The 25,731-nt window shown below is 37.0% G+C and overlaps 1 protein-coding gene and 1 non-coding gene across 9 annotated transcripts; one reads left to right on the top strand and one right to left on the bottom strand.

Moving 5' to 3' along the window:
* Positions 1-1,132: 1,132 nt before the first annotated feature.
* LOC104888404 (calmodulin-binding transcription activator 6) lies at positions 1,133-24,975 on the bottom strand. 8 transcript variants are annotated; one of them, XM_010673364.4, is made up of 14 exons: positions 24,818-24,975; positions 24,424-24,571; positions 22,412-22,537; positions 15,296-15,411; positions 13,880-13,968; positions 13,693-13,738; positions 9,883-10,018; positions 9,529-9,648; positions 9,378-9,436; positions 7,046-7,486; positions 4,297-4,991; positions 3,039-3,585; positions 1,926-2,234; positions 1,133-1,579 (listed from the first exon to the last, which is right to left on the bottom strand). In XM_010673364.4, exons 2-14 carry the CDS (start codon positions 24,485-24,487, stop codon positions 1,529-1,531), a joined length of 2,799 nt encoding a protein of 932 aa, XP_010671666.2. In that variant the 5' UTR covers positions 24,488-24,571; positions 24,818-24,975; the 3' UTR covers positions 1,133-1,528. The 8 variants fall into 8 exon arrangements, with proteins under 8 accessions (XP_010671666.2, XP_019104086.2, XP_010671665.2 ...); XM_019248541.3 differs by having other exon boundaries at positions 9,883-10,012; XM_010673363.4 differs by having other exon boundaries at positions 24,424-24,574; positions 24,818-24,970.
* TRNAN-GUU (transfer RNA asparagine (anticodon GUU)) lies at positions 18,604-18,675 on the top strand. The gene has a single exon. It is a non-coding gene; the product is annotated as a tRNA-Asn (tRNA).
* Positions 24,976-25,731: the final 756 nt, after the last annotated feature.

The following is a 25,731-nucleotide window of genomic DNA, read 5'->3' as shown; positions in this document are numbered from 1 at the left end:
TTGATTTTAGTAGTAGACGGTTGGTCACAGACTTTGTCATATAAAGTGACTCCAACTTCAACTACAAACCCGCAGCAGTTGTCTCTTTGGCAACCTCTCTCAAAACTTCATTAGAAAGACTTAAATGAATCGTTGAAGAGTGCCTTCAAATCTATCTCCTCCCACTTCTCATCCGTCATACCCGAAGGCTTTTTGGATGCACCTTCTAGAGCCTTGTGACAGCCACTTTGCCACTTTGAACTAGGATGACTTTCATCTTTAATTGCCATAGGCCAAAATTTACTTGCCTATCAAATTTCTCATATCGAATTTCATTGACATAATCAAAAAAATCAAACTTTTTCTGTAAACACCTAAGATCTTAAACAACCAAGCTCTTGATACCAATTTGTTAGGAAATCGGGTGTTGTAGTTTGATTAATGCGGAACAGAAAATCAATAAAATAATAAAGAAAAGAAAACAATAAAGATGAACAAACAAAGAACACAAGGATTTACGTGGTTCAATCAAATTTGTATCAGAGAAAATAATACAAGGAGTCCTAAATTCTAGAAGCTCAAAGTGTTTCATAAGTTGTGTGTCAATAATGAGCACCAAGAGGTCCTTTTACATCATAAGGAACCCCGCACAAAAACCCTAGAATATACTCCGCACAAAACCCGAAATAAGAAAAACTGATTTAAAAACATATCTCGCAAATCGCGAGTCGCGGTCTGCTCTCGACAGTCTTTCGTAAAACGGGGGTAACTTTCTTGTTTCTTATCGGAATTGGACATATGACCTATCATTGAGAAGCTCTTTGAACAAGCTATCACCTCCAATTTGAATCACATCAGTATCATTTATAGATTGAGAGATATGTGCATTCAAAGTTAACCTTATGCCATAAATCACATCAATTTGAATCTTCTAGATCAATATTGTTGCCATGACAACCCCTAAATGATGAAAAAGGGGTAGGGATGGGTAGGATTTCTCTTTTGTATAAATTCATCAATAAATAAAATATAAAAAATAACTCCCCAAATCATTAGTACAATACTTATCAAAATTTCCAATGCACCATCTTTTTATTACCTTTTTTAAAAAATACAACTGTTGAAAGTACAAGGAAAAAAAGACTAGACAACCTTTATGTAATAGGCGTAACCGAATTGGTATTTTATATGGTGCATCCAAACCAGAATAATTTCCTTCATTATATTCATTACATAACACAGGTTATCTAAAGTTCTTACATATGAAGGGGATCACATTTTTCAGCATTACATCCCTTAGCAATATTTTTTTCACATCACAGTACACAACCTCCATCCAAATAGAAGTGGTAGATACAAACAGAAAACTAACAGTTGCGCATTATCCCCTGAATCGAAAGACCATAAAAATACTAACAATGTGAGGGGTAAATTGAACCAATTCTACATCTCTACACCTTTACAATACATGTACAGAGTCCACTGAATACTTATGATCATGGTCTGAACCTTCCACGTAAAGGATAGTCTAGCGTCGGCTCTGATCAAACTACATATAGCTCGACTCGTCGTAAGGATTGACTGAATCTTCATATTCAAGCTGTTGCATAAAATGAAATTAGCTTTGCAATCAATAGTAAATATATCCAAAAATCCTGTTTTAAGATCGTTATGGACTTATGGTCACATTCGAAAGTCAGACGCAACAAACTTTGGTATAACTATTGACAAATACATCTTAATATGAAAAAATAGTCATGTGGAATATTGTAGATTGTCTCAATATGTGAATTTCTAATATATCAATTTTTTCCAAAAAATTTACTAATATTTGATGAAAAAATATCAGTGCTCAAAATTGTGCGTTAATGCGTACAAAAAAGAAATGTAGTGATTCTTTTTGAAACGGAGGAAGTATTAGGAAAGTGTGTTGAAATTCTACCTACCTGTGCCTGTGTATGAGCTAATTTCATCCTTCGATATTCTTTTTGTGCTTGCTTTGATCGAAACATAGATTGTACGCGCACAACAGCGTTTTCAACACGCTCCTCAGCTTGTTTTCTGCTAGCTCGATAGAAGTCCTCCTCTGTATCACTTTCTCGTCTCTGATCCTCATCAGGCTCCTTAATTTCAACCTCAAGTCCACGGAGGCCTTTCCTCCTTTGTCGCCATCGCAGTATTGCCTTTTCCAGTACCCCGACAGACCATATAAATTTCCGGTACTGCCGGCGCACTTGGAAGCCTCTATACCAAGCCTGCATTAAGAAAAGATCGAAATTTCTCATTGAACCAAATCCTAAAAGTTGAAACATATAGCAAAAGAACTACAGCATATTCAACCTCTCAAAGAACAAAAAAACTACAGCGTCTTCAAGAGATAAACGGGTGAGGATCAAGCACATCAACTTTCAGGCAATCCACTACTTGAGAAAGACCAAAAGAAAAAAAAAAATGCAAGACCAACTCTTGACGAGAGCAAAATATCATACTATTAACAGAAAATTCAAGATCATTTTCTCTGAAAGAAGCCCAGTATATTTTCATTATTTTTTGCAATGTTTCTAGGAAAAGCTAATTCAGTAGATTGGTCTGTGCACCAGCCTTCTTAACTCTCTAAAGACGGCTTATCAACACAGCAATACAATAGAGTCGGATAAACGGGTGGCCTTCCGAAAAAATTCCAGAAGGCACTTCAGTAATATCCAAAGGTTGATTTTGAAATTTCTCTTACTAATTAGACAGCTATAAGAATACCATTAACTGATAGTGCATTACCCCCATTCCGCAAAAGAGATTCAGAGTAGTTTTACTATCATATGTAGTGCATAACATCAAATGATTGCTTAGATGGTAGGTGCCCAACTAAGACATTCCCAAACATTTATATATGAAAGAACAAAAGAGACCATATGACTTATATTTGCTTAGTGGAAACAGCAGTCCCAGAATTCAATAGTCTATTCAGGCTACACTCAGTAACTTATTCCCACCTCGAAGAGTCAGAGGAGCAACTCTTGCTTTAATCTATAGACAATATGAGCATTCAAGTCTAGCGTTACCTGAATTTTAATGGTTTGTCGTCGCATATTAAGAAATTCTCTTCTAAGTTTCCATGCCCGGAATCTATGTTGAATGCGAGCAGCAGCAGCCATCTGCTTCCGTAACTCGTAGTTCCGGAAAGCATGCTGTATCTTCATTGCTGCAACAATACAGCGTGCTTCTATCTCTGGATTCGAGACTTCAACAGCTTTTGTCTTTTGCACGAATGCGTGTTCCCTAAAAGCAACCTGTATGCGCGCAGCCGCATCAGCTGCCGTACGATAAGCTGCCAGAGTATCCTTCAGAGACAGTTCATCCTCAGTGATGTCGCTGGAAGTGGTAGTCTCATAAGTATGGGTGTCAAGGGAACCACCAGCATTTCCTGCAATCTTCATATCTTCAAATTGCTGAACCAAAGCCTTTTCTGAAAGATAAGCAGCTAATCCCTCAAAACCCTGCTTATCAGCAAGATCAGCAGCAGTGCACCCACCAGGGTTTGCAGAAGTTGGATCCGTGACCAAGTTGGGCTTCGCTCCAGCAGAGAGAAGGGCAGCAACCATTTTCTCCCTGTAAAGCAAATCTTGGAGCTAATCAGTACAAAAAGAAATCCATAATGCTTCAAAGTTATTGAGTAGGTTGTCTCGTCATATACTTCTACAAGCGTCAGAATCCCAGGTCTCCAAAATGAACCTTGGAACAATCGTAATAAGCCTAAACATGACAATAGAGGTCGGAAAAGGACCTTTGAAGCTCAATCCCAAGCATGTTGGCAACCGGAATGTAGAAAAAAAAGTATCTCACTAAAATGTAGGTACTTCACCATTAAAACTTGTGCATTTCTCACCCGTAGGGCAGGACATACCCATCAGAGAGCTGCAACCATCATAATGGAACTGACATCTTTGATCTTCAACCAAATTGGAGATTACTCCCCCCCCCCCCAACACCCCCACCCACACACACACACACACAAAAAAAATAGACGGCGAGATCAGCACATAGCTTTTCAGTTGTCTGGTCCTGAGTCTCTAGAGAAGAGGTAGAATGAGCGACTCTACTTAGCCCTAACAGCTATTTCCATGCGGTGATAAATCAGTGAAAAAGTCACGAAGTTTGTGTCATTGAAAATTTATAGTACATCTCAATTAGTGAAAATTTCTTTCAAAATCAGTACCAGTTAATACCTTATAAATAACAGAACTGCCCATAATAAAAATTATTGAATGCCATTAGCTGATCAACACTCAGAAAAACTATAAGCAATGCAACTTGACATACCTTCCATGATATGCAGCCCAATGAAGAGCTGTCCATCCAAACTTGTCCCTAAAGTCCAATGATATGCCACAGCAAGAAAATGGATAGACTGCCCATGTATAACCAAGGATAGCACATAAATGCAGAACTCCCTGACCTTCAGCATCGCGTTCAGATATTTTACTCCCATCAACTATTCTTTCCAACAACCATTCCTTAAGCCTGCTCTTCATAGCGAGTTCAAACAAACTGTCTTTAGCTTCTTGAAACGAGATCTTTTCGCTTTCTATTAGTTTAGTAAAATATGCCCAACTATCATCAAGCTTTGAAAATTTGTGAGCAAACTTTTTACCCAACTTTAGAGCACTATGTGATACTTTGCTAGATAGAATTTCAAGGCTTTTCGATGTGGAAAAAAGCAAATAAGCAAGCCTCATCTGTAAACGGAACACATCCCACTGAGACCTATCCTCTCCAAGTTTGAACTTATTAGATGCAGGGGCACGGAACTCAAAAGAAAGAATTTGACTTATGGGTGTGCTACAGTCAATGCTCAAATAAAAGCTCACTGATCCAGGGCTCTGTGGCGAGACCACACAACGAAACACCCCAACTTGAATAATTTCAGCAGGAATACATGCATCACCACATACACAATATACAGTAGACTGCGCGAAATGTTGATACTCTTGATTGAAGAATCCAACCACTAATATCTGAAACAATTACAAAAGATTCATTTATGACATAAATAAAGCTGTTCAAACCAGAAACAATCAACGTTTCTGTTAAAGTAAGCATAGATACTTTCATGTTGAAGTCTCAGCCATTCCTGATCATTAATGTTGATTTGTGCCCTTTAGACAGTCTTAATCTGTATATCACTAGAAGTGAATTAAAAGCTCATTGATATCAGCATCAATCTCGGCTTATAATAGGAAGGTCATTTGACATACTAAAAACTACTCTCTCCACTTCAAAAAGATTGCGAAATTTCCTAATTGGGTATTTCAGAAAGATCACAACACTTTTCTTTTCCGTATCCTAACTTTGAAACTTTGCGAGCATTTTTTTGCCCCTTATTTACTAAGTTAACCTACTTAAGCTTACCCCACACCAACCGATCTGGAGTACTTGAATTTGGTGACATGGGCAAGTGAGCACCCATACATAGGCTAATCTCATTTTTCTATATTATTGTGCAAGTATGAAGTGTTGCAATCGTACTGAAATGGAGGGAGTAGTAAACAACTTTTTGTCTAAAGACATCACTCAATGCAAACAATGTATTGCGAGAATAGTGATAGGTCAACAGCAGAATTATATGGATACAGCATGATATATTAACCAAAGTAGAAATAGCTTCATGTGTATCCCTGGAAGATTCCTTTAAAAAGCAAAGATGCAGCATAACCATAAAGTAATTATCATGAACGGAAAGGTTTTTAGATTATACCAGATGACCATATCTCCAGCGCTTACCTTGGCTCTACAGACTCATTATAGCATGTCATATTGTCACAGACTCATTCTAGCATGTCATATGGTCACAGACTCATTCGAGCATGTCATATGGATATGCACTGTCTTGTAGAGCTAGAATGCATCAAATCATTTTATTAACATCAAGCAAACCTTAATTTATAAGTTGCTCTGTACCAGTTGTTTAGTCTTCAAAGCAAAACTCAGCATCAACTAGTTAAAAGTTACATAAACCTGATTGTTTCAGAGTTCAGACTTCAGAATTGATCACGTAAAACTTAATTGATACTTGGCAACTGTGAAATTTTGTGCAGTCGAGTGGTGTAATCAGGTCAAATGATATCTCATCCTAAAGCTTACAGATTTTATGCCAGACTTCATTCTAATTCTCGCTTTATTTTAGACTAGATATATAACAAAGCCATTCAGTTCTCAAGGACCGGTTTGTTATAATATTGAGAAGCCATGGTTCAGAGATGTTAAGTCCCCTCAAATCAAGATAATAATCATAGATAACAAGCCCGAATGAGTGTGTGACAATAATGTCATAGCCCAGTAAGTCTGACAATACTCACTATCTAAACCATCAGACAAGACTTGAAACAAAAACATCGTTCTTTAATTACCATATCCTTTTTCCTCAAATTCCACTTCCAAACTGTTCCCCTTTGCATGTATTATACATAGTGACTCATCAAATTACATCTAATTACTTAAAGGTAGTTATTGCTAAATGCTTTTAAGCTTCAAGCTAGTTGTTGATCTATGCAAATTTCTTAGAAAAGAGAAGGGATAGAAAAGGAGAGGAAGCCAACTTATTAAACATACACTAAACAATCCCTGATCCATAAAATATTCAACCCGGTTTGAGAAATGACAAGAGCTACCAAATCTTCGGGAGATCCTTTCCCCAAACCCATACGAGTTTGCACAGGTCTAGGTAAATCCATAATATGATAACAGAAAAAAAAAATGGACCGTTTCATGATCTTATTGAATTTGAACAAGAAAAAAAGTAGATTATGAGTTCCTAATTGCTAAAACCTAATGTATACAACTTGATGTGAGTATAGTAGAATTATTCGACCAATCCCATTCCATTTTCATCAGAAAGGGTAGTTCGCAACTAAAACTATTAGCAATCTGTTTACCAGTTCCTTTGTGGCTTTACCTATCTGCCGTCTCCATGTTTGCAATTTGAAATTACTAATTGCCTTAAATCAACAGAATTGAACTGTAATAATATATCACAAGTAGTGGTAGTTACACTCGCAAAATAAAAACTAACCTTTGTTTCTTCATTTGAAAATGCCCAGCATGGCGAGATATCAGTTATGCAGAAGATCTGTCCTGGGGAAGGTCCTTCATGACTAACTGCTCCTGAAGACATGCGGGATCCATGGCTAGTTGCTACACAAGATCCAAAGGAAGGTTCATTCACCGATTCAGGTGAGTCAACTATAATCTCATTCATCCATTTTCCAAAGCTGTCCTGACTTTCCAAACCGTCCTTGGCCATTTTCTCTGATAAACATAAATTCCCTCCATCTACTGTTCCCATATCAAATATCCTGCCTTGCTCTTTTTGATCCATTAGCATGCCCCTCAAAGGGAGAAACATGTCACCCACATGAGTGATTTGTGCACAATTAGTCCCTGCAACAGGGTTCATAGAATTTCTGGAAGTGAGCATATCTGGATGAGGGTGTCTACTCAATGAATTGCTTCCCTGCAAATTCAGTAATCAAGTCATTCCTCAAAGAGAAACCACAATCAACTCTATTCACCGTATCATGTTCATATAGCTAAACCTACCTCCCTTTAAAGTAAATTGCATAAAAATCAATTTGGACACATATCTACTTCATCCTTTCATAGACTTAATTGATTAGCAAACACATATGCAGCAGACATTTACATTCATCATTAATCTTTGCAGTTTTATTTGGAACTCTTGTAAGCTTGCCTTTTACTTATGCAGGTCAATAGTGAAAATTTCTGCTTTCAATATTGTAATTGATTATGTCAAACAGGAATGGATATATATTGAGCCATTGCTAGTTTTAGAGGTTCTGAGAAATAAATTATAATCCTCAGAGTAAGCAGTATTTTGTGTTCTTAGTCCCTGAAAAAATTCAATTTAAATTAATGGAGTAATAGTTTACAGCGGCAAAGCTCAAACCAGTACTTACCACCATCTTAGTAATGCTTACTATTGGTGGCTAATGAAAAGATATATTGTATTAATGCAACTTTTTTGTCATATTTCACAAATATAAAAAAGATAAGAAAAAGGATCAGATCATTTCTAGAGGACAAAGCATTTAGTTCCAGACAGCAAGAGACTGAATCATAGTCAATCTACACTGTCATCTGGTTATTTGCTAAGAAATAACATGCAAGACAGTTAGATCACAGGTCTGACAGAAACAGCATATTCCCAAATGATGATAAAACATTAAAAGAGGCTCGGTGATTGTGCAGGCAAAATTTCTTAATCTGACCCCACAACCTACATGGGAAGGAGACATGTCACAGCCATGAAATGTTGCAATATGAACTTAACATGATCAACTCCGCCCCCTGATTTTGGATGTCCTTTCTTTCCATTACTTTTTGTCTCTTCTTTTTCTTTTATATTTGGAAAGTGAGGGATGCGGATCTTCACATTCTTGGTAGCACTAATTCAAAACTCCAATCGTATTCTTGGTTTCTACACGGCTTATCTTGTAAGTTTTACAGGTAAAGACCACTCGTAAGTCATAACTACCGACAATTTTATGCCAATTAACATTGTAAACAGAAAAGAACCTCTAGAGCCAGGCTACAGAAGGGGGAAAAAAGATGAGGAATGCATTTGCTAAGCAAGTATATATTACACGGCATGGGAGTTAAAACTTGGTTTTTCTTTCACGGAAAGGCCAAGTTGTATTGGATTTTTGAGTTGCTGGTCCGCAAAAAAACCTGTAGCAGAATTTTGCGACACAAACCACATCCTTCTTGCGGTGTTGCCTGTTATGTAACGGTACCTCGCAGCGTTAGAACATTTATTTTCCTATTATATACGGTTTATGTCAAAAAAATTCACTAAATATTTATGTAGTGAATGAAACAAATTTTAAAAATATTACTTACTGAGTTACTGAACAGTTTTTGTACTAATGATAGTCACATATTCACCAAATGTATAACCCACTCATACAGTCATACTATATCAGGTTTGGTCATATTGTAGTGAAATAATTCACAAATTTTAAAAAAACACAAACGAGGTTTCTAACCCATTAATGTCAATTTTTCAAAAACAAAATCACGCAACGCTGGCAGTTGGCCATGATCCATTCCAGTCATCCATTACAAGCTGCTCACATGTCACCATCTGTTTTTTGTGTTCAGCATGGCCATTTTTTGTGCTACAACATTTAGCCATCAGTCCTCTCAGATGAACGCACAGTATCCATTCTGAATGCACTAGCACTACTTTCATGATTTAAAAGCATAGAAGTTGTTAGCAGTTAGACATTTGAAACTTAGATGCAATAGGAACTGCAAAAGAAAGAGAGAGCAGAAGAAGAAGAAGCACATTTATTCTTGTTAGCTCCTCAAGATCACCAACTTACATTATTTTCCAAAATAAATGCAGCTGGTTGCTTTTCTTGCTGAATGTAAGGAGTCTGATCTGCTCGGAAAGGCGCAAAAGAAAGAAAATGTGACATTAAATTTCCTGATTGCTTATAGCACTATGCCACTATTATTAGAAGACATCATTACCTTTAATGGTTAAAGTTGCTTCATTGAGATCATTTGGCACTAAAAGCTCATCCCAATCAAGTGTATTAATCTCATGCAGTCTAATCTCATGATTGGAGACGTTGATGCTGTCACCAGACTCTGTTTTTAGTTACAAACAAAAAGTCACAAGACCCAAACCACCAAGAAATTGAAAAGCAATTTATCTGAAGTCCAAACAGAATCATCAAAATGAGAAGCATTCAAATGACTGCTTATCCAGCATCAAAAAGAGAGCAAACGAAGAGAAAATACAGAAAAAGAAAAGAAAAAAAGAAAGGGAAAGGCGCTGGGAGACATCTGATAGATTTCACTATAACATTCGGCAACAATTACCTATACTTTCTCTCCTGGCAGGGGGATACACTTGATTTACCAGAGAGTCATTGTCCCTTGGAGGCTGAGAAGCTGGATAGTCAGATAAGTCCGAACGAATACCTGAACTAACAGGTGCGGTTGGAGAAACCTGCAACTGACAACAAAATAAACCACATCTCATAACAATGAAAATACAGTGCCAAAAAAGACATAAAAAAAAAAAACCCAATTGATAATAGTAATAGCACATATAGTTCCAAAATTAATGGCCTTTCATGCTCTAAATTGGTGACCATATGACAAGTTACATCATCTCTATTACATGAAGATTGCTTGAACCCCTATTTCCACCCTCCCACTTGGCACTTGTGCATTGGTTAAATTGTAACCCACATATGGACCTTACCTAATATTTTCAAAAATAAAATCTAACATTTACAAAACGCACAAAAAAGAGAACTTCCAAACTAAACTGAACATTATCTAAAGTATAAATGGTTTGTTAAGTCTAATTCGAATTTCCCAACTCCAAGATTCTGAAAACATTTTACAGACTGCCTTCCCCTAAAACTTCTGTTGTTGATAAAGCTGAATCATCCATTACAAACCACAACTGTCGTTCAAATGTTCAACTACGTAGTGGTGAAGCCTTCCTAGATACATCCCCAGCCATGTTATCACCTCTGAAGAAAATTGCTATGACCAGAAGTCCAGAACAACCTAGTCTGTCAGCACTGGGTATGTTTCCAATTCCAAAAAAAGGTGTCGGTTTAAACACCAGGAATATTCTTATAGTTACACGCCTTTGTTGCTGGCATACACATTTGGTGATATAGCCCATCTCAAGCCCTCAATCGATCAATAGTCATAACTGCATGAAACTATTAAGATGGAAAGATACTTGAGTTTGACTTACAGTTGCTTCTTCAATATCAATCACAAAGCTTGACAGAATCTACTTCTCACTATCTTAAGCTTACCAAGCCAAAAAACCTCAAACTCAGTATAGTTAATAAATATGATACCTTCAATACTGGACCAGATAACTACTATTGTAGTGCAGGGGGAACATATAAAGGCAAATGCTAATACATAAAAGGAGCACACTAGTACACAGAATGACTATAATGAACCCTCAGAAGACACAATCGTAATCTATGTAGTATGCTGACAGCCAATCAACTTTGACAGCTATGACTTGTCTGATATAGTAATTACTCTACAATATAACCAAAGCAACCCTCAATTGCCTTTATCAAATTAAGATCTCATAGTTTGCTTCCTGTATAAGAAGTCTCCATCATATGTCCTATCACTAACTCAAGACTAAAGTAGGAACAAGAAAGATGAGGAAATTCCAGAGAGGGAGACAGAGTGTCCAAAACATGAGCAACATAAAAATCAACAAAATAAAAGGAAAAAAATTGCAGGAAACTGAAGTTTTCAGCACTTTGTTCCATAATTCTAGCATCATCACGAAATGAACATCCTTAGAATTAGAAGCTATAATATATACAAGTGCTTCAGGATTCAAAACAAATAAAATTGAAAAACTCAGATAATGAAAAGGTATTGTAAGACCTAAGACTAATTCACTAATTGAGAGAACACGTAACACAAAATTGTTTTGATGTGAGGAGAAAATGTAAAGTGAAGAAACATATAACGTGTGGGACAAGGGTTGGCTGCGTGGATTAGAAAAGGGGTATGAGGCATGCCTCTCCACTAGGTTTAGGTTTGGCTCCTTGTTTCTGTAATTAGGGTTTAATTGAAATGCTTGGAGCATGGATTAATAACCGTCAGTTGAACATTTGCCTAATTCACAACAGAAGGAAACCCTAACCAAAATACTAGCCCTAGTCGTGTGCGGTGTGCTTGAGAGAGAGAGAGAGAGGAAGAGTATCTCCTTCCTCCATTGTTCTACTTGAAAAAGCTCAAGCGATTAGATCGTGCTGGGTGGATATCGGTAGGGAAATTACACTTGGGGTTATAACCTTTGTTCCGAATCAAGCAAACTGAAGAAGCACGCGTCAAATATATATCTCACTTCTATGTAGATGATCAAATACTACTATGTACATGAAATCTTAGAAGTGTTCTGCATTTATTGGGAAAATAGATTTCATAGAAATCTAACAACAGCTCCCCCACCTAGCAGTAAATAAAGTTAGAGAAAGTAAAGGTCCCATTAGTTGGTGTTTGCATAACATCTTAAATCAGTACTTCAGCACCATGGTCTGCTGGGTGCTGAGGGAAGTAATCCTAACATTTGGACTCAGACCAATATCACCTAATTCGCTATCCATCGCCATAAATCTCACTTTTGTTCATTGAACCATGAACTTGGACATGTTTGTTTGTATTCCAAATCAATATGGTACCCAACCTGAACAGCCAAACTGGATTACGAAAACTTATGGACTTCACATTTTGTCTTTAATTGATAGATCATTTGCAAGGAAAGGACAGCAATAAAGAAAATCTGTAGACCTAAATTTTGACTTGATTTGTCCATTGAAGGTGGAATATATAAAACTTTTTATTGAGATATTGTATCTTTTGTCTAGGAGAGTGATCACATAGAAAGGCGGAGATATTGCCAGGCATCTCACCAGCTGTCTTCTCTGTCAACAAAAAAGCTTGGTCATAATGCCGCAGCAGCCATTATCCCATTACTTGGTTCCTGTGTTACATTTTCTCCCTGTCACGAGTCCTCTTGTTCATTTTATTAAATCCGGTGTGGGAAGTTAATAATGAAAATTAAAGGGGTTATTAAGCTATCTACTTCACTCTGACTCCTGAACCCTGGATTTAGTGTGAAGGGAAGGTAAAAGATGAAGGTCAATTTATAAAACTATCGCTTTCGTCCCTTTTGTAGCTATTAACCTTTCCTATGCAAATTGAAACAGAGTTGATAAGTAATAAAGATTATCCAGACTGAGAGCTGAAATTAGTCAATCAACTTTTTTAATGGTAAATGAAACTAAGTAAAAGATGTGCACCATCTTGTGAGCTATCTTCTCACTGACTCTGCAGCAAGTTTCTTTTTAGCTCTATAATCCTATTCATTTTTGGAAGCACCAAATAATGAGAAGAATAATCCCACCTTTCCAGTCTCCAAACTGTGATTCAACTCAAAGATATTCTGCCTCAACACTACCTCTTCATTAGGCCACCTGCAAAACTACTTCATCTTCAAAATTAACCCATTGCACAAATTGGTGCAGTGCCAAGAGCCATAACCTTATTGACAAACCTCTTTGCAGGTGATTCAATAAAATCTCTTACTAGTTTGATTTCATTAGTCCAGAAGAATATAGCCACACTAGCTGGAAGTGTGAACAGAGGTGCCTGAAAAAGTACTCTTCATCAAGATTAGCCTTCCTCATAACTCATAAGACAAAAACTTGCACTTTACACCACAAGTTTCTCTTTAGCCATCCAAATTTTCGGGTCTAGACTGATTCGCACTTAGAATGAGCCTAAAAGCAACAAAGATTAATTAGACAACCTCAATCCTCAGAATAAGAAAGAGGAGATGCCAAACCCTCATCCTCCACAAAAAAAAAAAATCCCTCTTGCCCCTCCACGGCTCCACCATCTAACTGATTTCATTCTCCAAAGCTTCAACTACTCTTCAACGTGAAATAATCCTTGATAAAAACTCAATCCCCAACTCTTGTTGTAACCATCTAATACGTCACCTACCCACTTACTGTTGTATAGTTGTGCTTTTGATGGAAAACCTTATTCCAGAAAAAGTATAGATTTAATCTCAAGTCATCAAATGATTAATTAGATCAAGGAACACCAAACAAAGTAGCTAACCTCTTGAGTTTCACGGTAATGAACAAGCACAATGTGTTCCAAAGTCCTGAAACAAAAATGGAAAAATGTAATGAATCTTAACTGAGAAATATCTAGGCACAAGAAACTCATAAACATATCTTCATTTAACTTTTACAAAATTTTCAATTTGTGAAACTGTGAGCTTTATGCTTCAAAACCTACATACTTATCAAGCAACCAGTAACATCTGCGGACAAATTTTGGATTATCTTCACCATGAGCATAGTACACATGTATTCGTTCTTCAGTACCGACCTGAAAAAAAAGAGAAAAAAATAAGGAAAGACACATAAACTTGCAGGCTCAGCAACATTAACTGCAACATTTCCTTATTACGGAACTTTTGTTTTCACAAATAGCATCAATACCCTTATTTCCCCCTCCATCTCACCTCATCCTTCTCCTTCCCTTCTCCCCAACCAGCTAATCCCAACAAACCAACATCAGCACCGATACAAATCCCCCCACCTGAAGTCCTGAACTGCCGAACCACATACTCCCCTGCCCTTAGATTTGCTGGCGACTCCTCCCTTCACATATCTTGGTTTCCGCCATCCTTTCCAATAAATTTGCCCTTCCCTTGCTCTCTGGCGTTCCCTTCCATTCCCTTCTTCAGCTTCCCTGTTTCCTCCCTATCATTGTCTGTGCAGGTCCCCCCCCCCCCCGCTCCGTACTTTTCCAGCCTCCCTTCTCTCACCTCTCTAATCTTTCGCCTCCTCTCTCAACAGCGATCTACTTTCTCTCTCTCTCTCTCGTTTTCATTCCCAAGCGATAGATCCAGCAAGTGGGACGGCTGTAAAGGTGCCTGCACGGGGTGCGGTATGGGGTCTTTGCGTTTCAGAACTCTCTCTCTCCCTTGGTGCTGAAGGGGCTAGATGGAGTATTATATTTGATATTAAGTAAAAATATAGCAAGACTTACATGTGATAATCGAAAGCTCGAATTATACTTTAAAATAGGATTTGTGTGTCATCGTGTCATATAATTATACAATCTTTCATAGAGGATAAGTTTAACAAGAACGATGATGTCACATTTCTATTCGTATTCTTCAGTTTATGAACTGTAAGTTCAATGTAGGAAGATATCGGGAGCATATAAAGCACGATCTTAGGATAATCAGCTTTAAAAAAATGAACAAAATCATTATTTATTAATAATCAGCACAACTTCAATGGGAAACTTATAAACATAGCATAAATAGAAAAAATCTACCTTATTTTTATTTTAGTTTCTGACTGCAAACCTAACAAATTAACTAATATCAACACACCAAAAAAAACTTAACTAAATTGTTATTTCCTAGACAGCAATCTAACATAATTAGGAAAGTTAACATATTGTTGTAGCTTGTAGCTTGTATTCTTATTTTTTTTTTTATATGAAAGTTGAAACTAGTTGAAATGATGTTAGTCTAAGCTAACTTAGTCATCATCAACTTAGCTGAGAAGATCCATGCATAGGTAGTAATGACATTTACAGTTTCAGGTATATAACGTATGAGTATGACAAAACGTAGGTGAATATTAACAGCTATTGTAATATTACTCATAATTACAATTCCACAAATGAGAATTCTCACTTTGAGGTGTTCATGAGCTTCTTTAACAGTTTTCCCATCTTTCTTCTTCTTCCAATTATGGCCGTCTTTCCGAAAATTCCGTAGCTTTTTACGATCAAATAAGACGATCGTACCACCTGAGAACAATGCTTAATGTAATATTGAAGAGTTTCACAAAGCATCCCAAGAGGCAAGAATAATTTAAACACAGTTACAGATGATCTATGTAGGCAGTTGCAACACGATTCATTACATTATACATACAGACATACAGTTCAGTCAACAAAACTACACCATAAAAATTGCTCTCGCATGACTGAAGATAATAGATTTAATTGTAACTATTACCACTGAATGAATTAACACCGAAACATTATCAAAGCTAGTGTAACCAGCCCATCACAGACAGACTTCTAGGAGACTATCACATAACCCAATTTCCAGACAAGCAATAAGAAAACTGAGAAGCAAAGCCACGAGGATTGGACATTTCTTTATTAAATCTTGAATGCTGCCAAAGGTCAGAAATCAAAGTCCAGTAATCAGGTTACACCAAGGTTCAGAATCCCTGTGCCAGAGTAAAAACTAGGGAAAGGGAAATGATGGCTCCACATAATAGAGAAACATGAAATATAAGAGCGGTAAGATCTATATCCTGATCACCTAGGTAATTTGTAAATTTATTGGACCCCAGAGCATGGTGACAAGGCCAACAACATGACCTCCGTTCTACTGAATACTGATTTAAGCAATGCAGTGATGAATCCAAGAAGTTGAACATGATTAAATCACTTGATCCTCTCATGGTCGGACTTGGCCAGAAATATTCAATAATTGGAATCTCTGGCCAAATTGATAGACCACCATAGAGTCAAGTCTCACCCATGTCACATGTGAAGGCAGCAGTGGTTGTCAAGAAAGACTGGATGGACGATTGCACGGTAGTGCTTACCTTGCCAAAAGCTAGTCAGCAGTAGGAGAGAAGTAGAAGGAAATTAGCACGTGGTTGTGATCGGTAAAGATGACAAACGACAATGGTAGGAGAAAAGGTGCAAGGAAGATGAATGGCATCTGTTGCATAGAAAATGGTAGTAAAAGGGAAGAAAGAACTGGTTAAAGGGAGGCGGGGGTCAGGGGTGTTTACAGATTTGCTCAATTGTGCACATTAAAGGGACAAAAAACCCTTATCTTTTTCAATCCAAACAAAAATGGGCAGCTAAGGAGTTCTGTTTCTTCTCTTTCCTCTCCCTTTCTTGTTTTCTTTCCTATCCTCATACTTTCTCTAGATTTCCTTCCAGCCAAAAGTAGTGTCAGAAAGATAGTAAGTAACTAACAATATTAGATTTGCTTCGTCCTTTAATCGTCCATCGAAAATAAAGATGGAAAAAGTAAAGATATAATGAAATATCACTTATGAAGCTCAAGGTTGCCTTAGCAGAAAAATACAACCTAAACTAAGTATATCACTACTTTATTAATTGCAACTTGGTGGTTAGCTCAAAGCAACATTTGGAAGTGCAGATACACTAGATTTTAAGTTCAGTATAAATATAGAATTCTTTGGTTCGGCCATATCTACCAATTGCTAAACACTGAATTACATGTGAAGATTTGTGAGGGGGTGCGATCTCTAAAATGCCATGCAACCCCCTCCCCCAGGATACTTTTGGTAAGGATGGAAACTTTATAAGTCAATCCTAAATGTGTGTAATAATAAATGTCATGCTAGCCAATTCACATGATCCAAATCCAATCCTTTTTCCAGAGAAGATCACCCAAGAATGAACAGGAATTGCATAGTCAGTCAGTGACTTTAGTCATTTCTTAGACCTTGCTAAGAATTCTTTACTGTTTCACTATTAACCAATATGTTTTATTTTCAAAAGGATGAGGTGGACACAATTTATCGGTGGGTTGAAGAAGTTTTAACAGTGGGCATTAGTCCATCAAGCCAGTCCTACATCCGCACATACGAATACGATCAAATGAAAACTATTGAAAGTTGTTCAGCCAAGTAAGTAAAAAGAAACTACCTCAAAAGAACTACATAGGAACTATTGTGAAAAATATTATGTGATAGGGCTACTTCTAAAAAGAAGTGCCAATATAGTAATGGCTTTCCAAAGTTTCTTAAATTTCAGCATTAATGGAAAGACTCCTGTGCTTTCTGTAAAATGTCAGAAGAAAGTGGGCAAACCAAGAGGAGAAGTTGTCCTCCATGAAACGCAGAAAATACAAAGCAAATCAATTCCTCTGAATCTTTTGAATTGACAAGCTCCTATAGACCCCAGCTATTCTAGGATTCTACCCACAAAGAAGCCAAATAAAATATATGACGCAAATTGCATGAGGCAGGAAGGACCTTCTCCTGGACAACCTTAACTCCATACCCACCAGAGTGACCTTCCCTTGAACAACCTCAGCAAAAACCTTACAAATTAACTAGGAGTAATGCAATAAATGTACTGAAAAAGATAAGCGAAAAAATTCCCCTCAACAACCATTATCACAGCACTCCATACACTACTCCTATTCATTGCCTGAATTCCCTATAACTCCAAATTTAATTCAATCTCTCTCTCATAACCTCCTCTTTGACAATTCTTAAAACTTGGTTATTCTCGAATTTGGTCTAGGATTTCAAATAATCGTTGTATTTGTATTAAATGTCATTCGATCGGCTCATGGGAGGATGAGAAAAGCTTGAAAGATAGGGGCGAGGCCATAACAGGGAAGATGAAGAAGACAGGGAAGGAAGAAAAGAGATAATCTTTCTTAAACATTTTAATACCCGTGTTATGTCATGAACACTAATCATGACGTAAATCCTAATCTGTGATATATGTGATGCCTCAATACTTAGGATTAGGATTATTTTTGCTGGATCACATATAATTGGAATCATTTTTGTTTGATCACATGTAGTTGGCACTAATTTAGTTTGTTCAAATATATTTGGGACTATGCAGGCTCAATTACTCCAAAAAAGAAAAAGAAAACAGAGAAAAGGATCCACATAACTCATAAGCTCCCTGCTCATATTAGAAGTATTTTCCTATGTCTAGGACTAGGTGGGCCATTCAACATTGAGCACCTACGGCTTCTACCCAGTAGCATTATGTCGATGACACCAAATGGATATTAAATGAATGGAATTGGAACATGGATGGAATATTATGGAATAGAGCCACTTTGAGGTTCCCTATGAAATGAGGCATGGAAGGGAGCCACTACGAAGAAGTTCCGGGAGTTACGAAGGAAGCTTCGAGCTCATACTGTCATGGGTTGAGAACGGAAATTGAACTCTATGAGATTGAGTCTCCCGTTGTTCCTCAGTAGCTCAGTGGTAAAGCAGTCGGTTGTTAACTCATTGGTCATAGGTTCGAATCCTACTTGGGGAGATTGGATTCATTCTTCATTCTTAAACTTAGAATGAAATGAAGGGGTCGTTTTGACCGTTATGAGTAGGTAAAGTGGGTGACTCCTTCCCTGTCTTTTTTCCTATCTCATCGTATCACATTTTGCAACCCTAAAGGCCTAAATTTTCCATGCTAGGCCATTGGCGTCGCGGACATGAAAACTTTGTAGTTGGGTGTTTGGGACCACAAATTTGATCTCTGATAGGTTGGTTTTCGATATAAGCCAGTATATCTGAGGTTACACTCTTATAAGTAGGTTCCTTTAACCATTGATATGCAACACATATTTGTACTTGATATTTATCATAGGTTTCTTAACACATCAATCGTTTTTCAAAAAATTAGCACTTCAAAACTTCATGACTTTGTATATAAAAATCAAAATGTGAACACATTACCCTCATTAATATATATATATATAAAAAAATAAAAATAAAAAATTCTCTCCATTCCCTGCATGGTCGTACAGACTAGCTTAAATATAGTTAAAAAAAACATTGTGGAAGTGAAAAGTGAATGTATATCTAAAATATCGGAAATATATTTCTCTGCAAACATTATAGGACATTCTACAAATAACACGCAAACTGCTATAAGACACAAAGAGTATTTAAAATCCAAGTTCGTGCAAGGGAGGGAGGGACAGCTTCAACTTGGTGCGCATAGTTCGAAAATACGGTTTCGGTCACAGTTGCGGTAGCGGTCATGGTGATGGGGAACGGGGATGATGCGGTTGTCGTACCGCTGAATATCGGCTTAAACCATGAAATATCCCTAAAACCCGCCTAAAATGCGGTTTTTGTACACCTTTACGATGCGGATAATATCGGTTCGGTAGATTTGAAAACCTTTACGATACGATGCGGCTTTGTTTTGACACCATGTTGGTGCGTGTTATCACAGCAGAGTACAACAATCAGCATTCCGCCCTTACAATTAACTAATATTGATAGGATCCAACCAACCTAAATTTTTTTGGCTAAGCCAGAAGCCACTGCAGACTTTCCTAGGGAAAAGGCAGAAAGGCCCTGAATTTGACCAAATTCTTATAAAGATCATTTCCCTGCAGAAAATATTTTCATAAGAAATGAAATTTATGTTTCCACTGCAGACTTCATATCACTGTAAATACCTACTATCTCCTACGTTGATTCGTATATATGCATACAGCCATACACACTTCATAGGGCTTAGATTCTGCAAAAATTTTGAAAATGACCAAGTCTAACACTTGAAAATATGTCTAGTGGACTCCATGTAAAGAAAGATGAAACAAAAAAACTAATGGATTGAGAATCTCTAGCAGCCACATCCAGGAAAATGTCACAAATGCCATCAATTCCTAAATCATATGTGCAATATACCTAAAATCAGCATACCTTCAAGAAAAAGTACATTATTCTCCAGCCACTACACCCTGGGGGCCCTAAAATGTCAAAGAAACCAAAATTTTAAAAAAATTTAGGGGGCGTTTGGATTGAGATTTTCAGGAAAGAGTAAGGGAGTCAAGTAGGATGATTCCTTTGTTGTTTGTTAGGTCCATTCAATCATTCTCTTTACCCCATGATTACCCCCAAACTCCTCTACATTGATTAACCCACCCTAACGGCCCGTTTGGTAATTGGTTATAAATGGTGGTAATGGGAATGAATTTGTGTGTAAATTTGTGAAGAATATCATTGTCCATTCCCATGGTAATGCTAAGTTATCCTAAAGTGTCCACTTTCCTTCTTGAATTTTCATTCCCATCCAATACCACCTTGTAGGTGGTAATGAGTGGTAATGAAAATTGCTTCCCCTTAGAGACAAAAGCACATGTTTAGGGGTAAGATTGCTTGTCCATGGAGAAAAAAAGCCTCCCCATGGAAATTTTATGGGTACTTACCTAATAAAATTACACTTAAAATTTATTCCCATTACCGCATTTTATTAACGACTACCAAACGGGCCGTAAGGGTTTCACTTACCCTTTCTCTCCTCTACTTCATATTCACCTTAACCACCATCCCTCCACTCAAGCCACCACCCCTCAAGCTGAGCCGCCACCACCACCCTCCACCCGGCCCACCACCATTGTACCCGAAACCACCATCGGAACCCCCCCTCCAAACACCCAACCAGCCCCCAAAAGAACCATAATTACCCACCCAAATCCACCTCAGCCCTTCGAGAACACCACCATTAGCCCCACGAGGCCACGACCCCACCCCAGTTGCCTAAACCACCACCATTACCCACCGAAACACCACCCCAATCGCCTTTATCACCATCTTTCCTACCGAAACCACCTCCCATCTCCGAAACAAACCCCCTAAGCCGAAACCACCAACCTCACACTCAAACCACCAGATCTATAAGAGAGAGAAAAAAAAGAAAACTCCGGTGAAATCCTTCGCTGGGTCGATGGGAGGGAGGGAAAAGAGAAGTCTGGCGATCATGTGGTGAACTAATACTTCCGGTAGACGCCGGTGCCTGCATAGGTGAGACAAAGAGATGAAAGGAGGCGAATAGTTCAACTTTGTAGCCCATCCTCTTGGCCAAACAAACACAGTGGTAAATTGGGGGTTTGGGGTTCCTTTCCTAACCCTTACTTGATTCATTTCCCTTTCCCCTCTTCCAACCAAACACCCCTTTATCCCCCTCTCCTTCCGAGAGTTAAAATCTTCAGAAGTAAGAACACCACATGGCAAAATCAACTTCCGACACACTTGAATGAAAATCTGTCTTCTATCACCAGCTGGCAGCCTGGCCTTATCTACAAAATAACTCATAACTAAGTAAAAATGACTACTACTAGTTTCACTATCACTCAGCCCACAGAGAGATGAGGAGAGATAGCCTTGCTTGACCCACAAGGTTACAAGCAACTATAATTGTTGGTTATGCTAGATTTCTTGAAAGTTGAAACAAAAGTTCAGCTTACAAAATTACTACTTATCAAATTTTTCAAATGAAATATGACAATGGAATTTTCCTTTCAAGGCCTTGAAGGGATTGCACAGATGATGCCAAAAAGACAAATGAAAAAAGCCATAATGACCCCTAATTCATAGTAGGAGACTACTTCCTCTCCTTATTGATCAAGTACGAACTACTCGCTTTTAAATTTTTAAGGAAGTTCTTTTGTTACTAGCTTCTTCATAAACGTCAGGGTGCCTTTCGAGGGCTCCCTCACTTGTTGGAAGGCGGTAGCAACAGGATCGATAAATCCATAGATTTGAGCGAACAGATTCAGAGTTTTCTTGAACATATGATCCAAGATCTTCTTTACTTACGAGGTCATTTTCGTCTTGATTCCCATTCTCTAATTCAAATCCAAGATCTTCTTTACTTACGTTTCATGCATAGATGAAAATCACATGTTAATTAAAAATCTATAAAGTTGGAGACTTCATGCTAGAGCATATAAATCAATGCAATCAAATAATCACCAGAAGTATGAAAAATAGATAAACTTGCACGCCGCGAGAAAGACCAGCAGAAAAGAGGCAACTAGCACCAAAGAATATAATTAGTCGAAAAGTTTACTCAATGATCTAATCTAAACCAGCTATTTTGTCAAAAGGAGCAAAGAAAAATAAGCAGAAAAGAGGCAACTAGCACCAAAGAAAATTATTAGGACCAATGATCTAACCTAAACCAGCCATTCTGTGAAAAGAGCAATGCAAGGCATAAAGGGTGTTTCAATATTAGCTATAAAACTATAGAGGTTTGTTACCTTTTGGTAGGCTCACTGGCTTAACATGAATGGTGAAATAAGTATAATTAAACAGTATAGCATGGATCTCATTGGGTCGAAGCCACCTGCTCCTGGCTTCCTTCATCATTGTTGCGACATCCAAATCTGTCAGCACAAGAGAATCTGAGTAGGGCCTTAAAACTTTTAATCAAAATAAGTACTTCAAAGATCATCTTAATTGTCATTGCCCAACTACAACTGAAAGGACAAGATAAATTCAAAGAAGACATTGCCAGAACCAAAGTTACAACTTACAAGAGTGTAACTCCTGCAAAAGGCAGCAGCAGATGCTGATATGTAAACTAATTCTTTGACCAAAATAAGTGTTAGGTCCATCAAAGTAAGAATCTCATAATATCTTTCTATATTTTATCCTCTGCCTGGCCCTTTATCAACTATCCTTACATTAATTCATCAATGCAAACAGGTAATACTGAATGTGTTCTTCCTTACTTGAAATAATTGCTAGGTATCAACGTTTTACTACAGAAACATCTATAAACAACCATCACAGAGGTCCAAAGATAAGGTAGCACATGCAAATGGAATGACTTTTGCAGAACACACCCATCAAATAAGTAGTATTATTTAATTTAAATTTCTAGATATCAGTGACTCACCATACTTGGAAGAACTAATTACATTTACATATACAGAAGCAATGACAGAGAGCAAAGATATGATAAACCCCGAACGAACTTATTCTCCTTACTTCATACAAGCTTGATTTTCAGTGAAATAGCTACCAATCTCACAGTATTAAATGCGGTAACCTATAACAATTCATAATTTCGTACATTTCAACAAGGACCAGTCTTCTTTTCCTTTTAGGAAAATTTATATACTTCCTTCGTTTCTTTTTACTCGCTATACTTCTCATTTCACGGACTCCTAGGCAATTTTTGGAGAAGAGAGAGGTAGAGAGTAAAAAGAAAAGGGACCCATGTGGGAGGAGAGAGATAGAGAGAGTTTATTGCCCAAAAAAAAGTGTAGCAAGTAATGTGAAACTTCCCATAATGGAAAGTGTAGCGAGTAAAAAGAAATGGAGGAAGTATATATAATGACTGAATACAAGGTAGGAAGACCATCTGCACCCTTCAAGCTTAATTGACATTTATATAAAAAGCCTTCAAAATTTCGGAGTAAAGAATGTTCCATGTTACCTACATACTCCAATGACAAGCCTCGGTTACAAATAATATAGATCAGAACAAGGGGAATGAAAAGCCGAAAAGTCGAAAACCATATCCAACATTTCCTTGCTTTGGTATCAAGCAATAAGCATTGAACAGAAACATGAGCAGGCACAGAATTGCTAGTAAAATTAGCAGTACATATACACATTATGCACCAACTATCATCCAATCTCAAGCAACAGATATATGATTATCATGCTTGTTACATCACATGACTAATATACAACTCCCCCTCACCCCACCACCACCGTAAAATGGGAGTCAGCATAATGTAATCTAATTCACTGGCTTCGTTGCTCCTTCTATCCCCTTCTTTCCTACTCATCAACTCATTCCCCACCCTAAACAAGCTCGTGGCTGAAACCAGTATCATCAACTACTCCAAGCTAGAGACTCAAAAACCAACCCAATACAAAAATTAAGCATAGAAACACATGGATGCAGTAGATGATGATGATTACTCTGCCCCATATCATACCAAAATTCATTAAATTCTACAATCCAAAATGAATTAGAACATTCTTTATTGGATTAAACACAAAATCGTATTTCTTTTCTAAAAAAAAAGAAACAGCTAATTTATCAGATTATGAGGGGAATTTGCCAATTTGAGGAAATGATATAAAGACACGAAAAGGGGGGTAAAGAACAAAGATAAAATACTCCAAACATATACATAAAATTGTCAAACATCACAGTAGCATATACTATAAAGAAATAAAATGACATCATCTTGCAAAAAAGCATAAATTTTCAACACAAAACTAGATACATCAAATAGCAAAAATACAGTACCTTCCATGGTCCGAAAACCATGAATTTCATATCCACCAAGTCCGCCATTAAAATTGCTCTCCATAACAAGAATCAACTAATCAACCCTTTTCAGCAAAAACCCATATTCTTTATACCCAGATGATGATTTTGATTTACCATTAAAACCCTGCTGATATAAAAGTCAATTTTAGCAGAAAAAAAAGGTAACAAGTTCCTCAATCATATTATAAATTGATTTGCATAGCAAAATTATGGTACTTATTAGATTGTATTATACAAAATGAATAGCAAATTAGGGTATTCAATAGATTTTAACATATGAAGTAAATAATATAATACTTCTATAATATATGTATGTAAATATTCTGGGCTCATTAAAGCAAAAAAAAAAAGATGGAAGAAAAAGTAATACCAGTAAAAGACAATCGACAGAAAGAAGAAGATGAAGAAACAATAATTTATTGCTTTGCTACAGAAATGATAAAATATAGACTTTGTGCTTGATCTGATTCGTTAGTTGGAGATAGAAATCTCTAAAAGAAAAAAAGAAAGAATAAAGAAAGAAAGGACTTGAGAATTTAAGAGGGTTTATCATTTATGCCATAACCATACCAAAAGTAGACCCAAGTCAACAATATTACAGTACTGATTAAATTGATGGCTCAAGTGAATGACAAAACATCCTTGTTACAAATTTAAATGTTAGGTGTTGTTTGGTTGGAAGCTATTTCCCTTGCAAATACAAATTCCTAGGAAATATATTATGGGTGTTGTGTTTGGTTGGAGGGAAATGAGAGAAGCATAGGAAATACAAATTCTAAGGGAAATAGAATTTCCCATGAAACATGGGAAATCACTCACCAAGCCCCCCCTTGGTGAGTAATTTCCTAGGAAATGCAATTTCCTATGGTGTCAACCAAACAATTTTGTCTAATTCCTAGGAAATTAACAAGGGAAATAATTTCCCATGAAATATAAATTCCCATGGGAAATTACTTCCCATGTGAACCAAACGAGGCCTTAATTGTGATTTGTGAAATAGTAGAAAGAAAACAAAATTTTAAGTAGAGAAAATGATGGAATTCGTAGGAAAATGTTTGGGTGATCATAAGAGTTGACAACACTCGTGATGTAGAGATAGAGAGAAAATAATAATAATAATTTCAATATTTTGGAGAGAAAACCTACAACTAAGCGTTTATTATACTTTCTCTCTATCTCTCACATAAGGGTTGTTAACCCTTAAGCATACTCTATCATTGTTTGAATTCACGTTCATATTTTGTAATTTTAAGTTGGAAGTAAAGATTATGTCATTATTAAACA

Source organism: Beta vulgaris, chromosome 3 (assembly GCF_026745355.1).
Source record: "Beta vulgaris subsp. vulgaris cultivar EL10 chromosome 3, EL10.2, whole genome shotgun sequence".
NCBI classification, from domain to species: domain Eukaryota; kingdom Viridiplantae; phylum Streptophyta; class Magnoliopsida; order Caryophyllales; family Amaranthaceae; genus Beta; species Beta vulgaris.
Note: the sequence above shows the minus strand (reverse complement) of the source record. Positions and strands in the feature narration are given on the sequence as shown.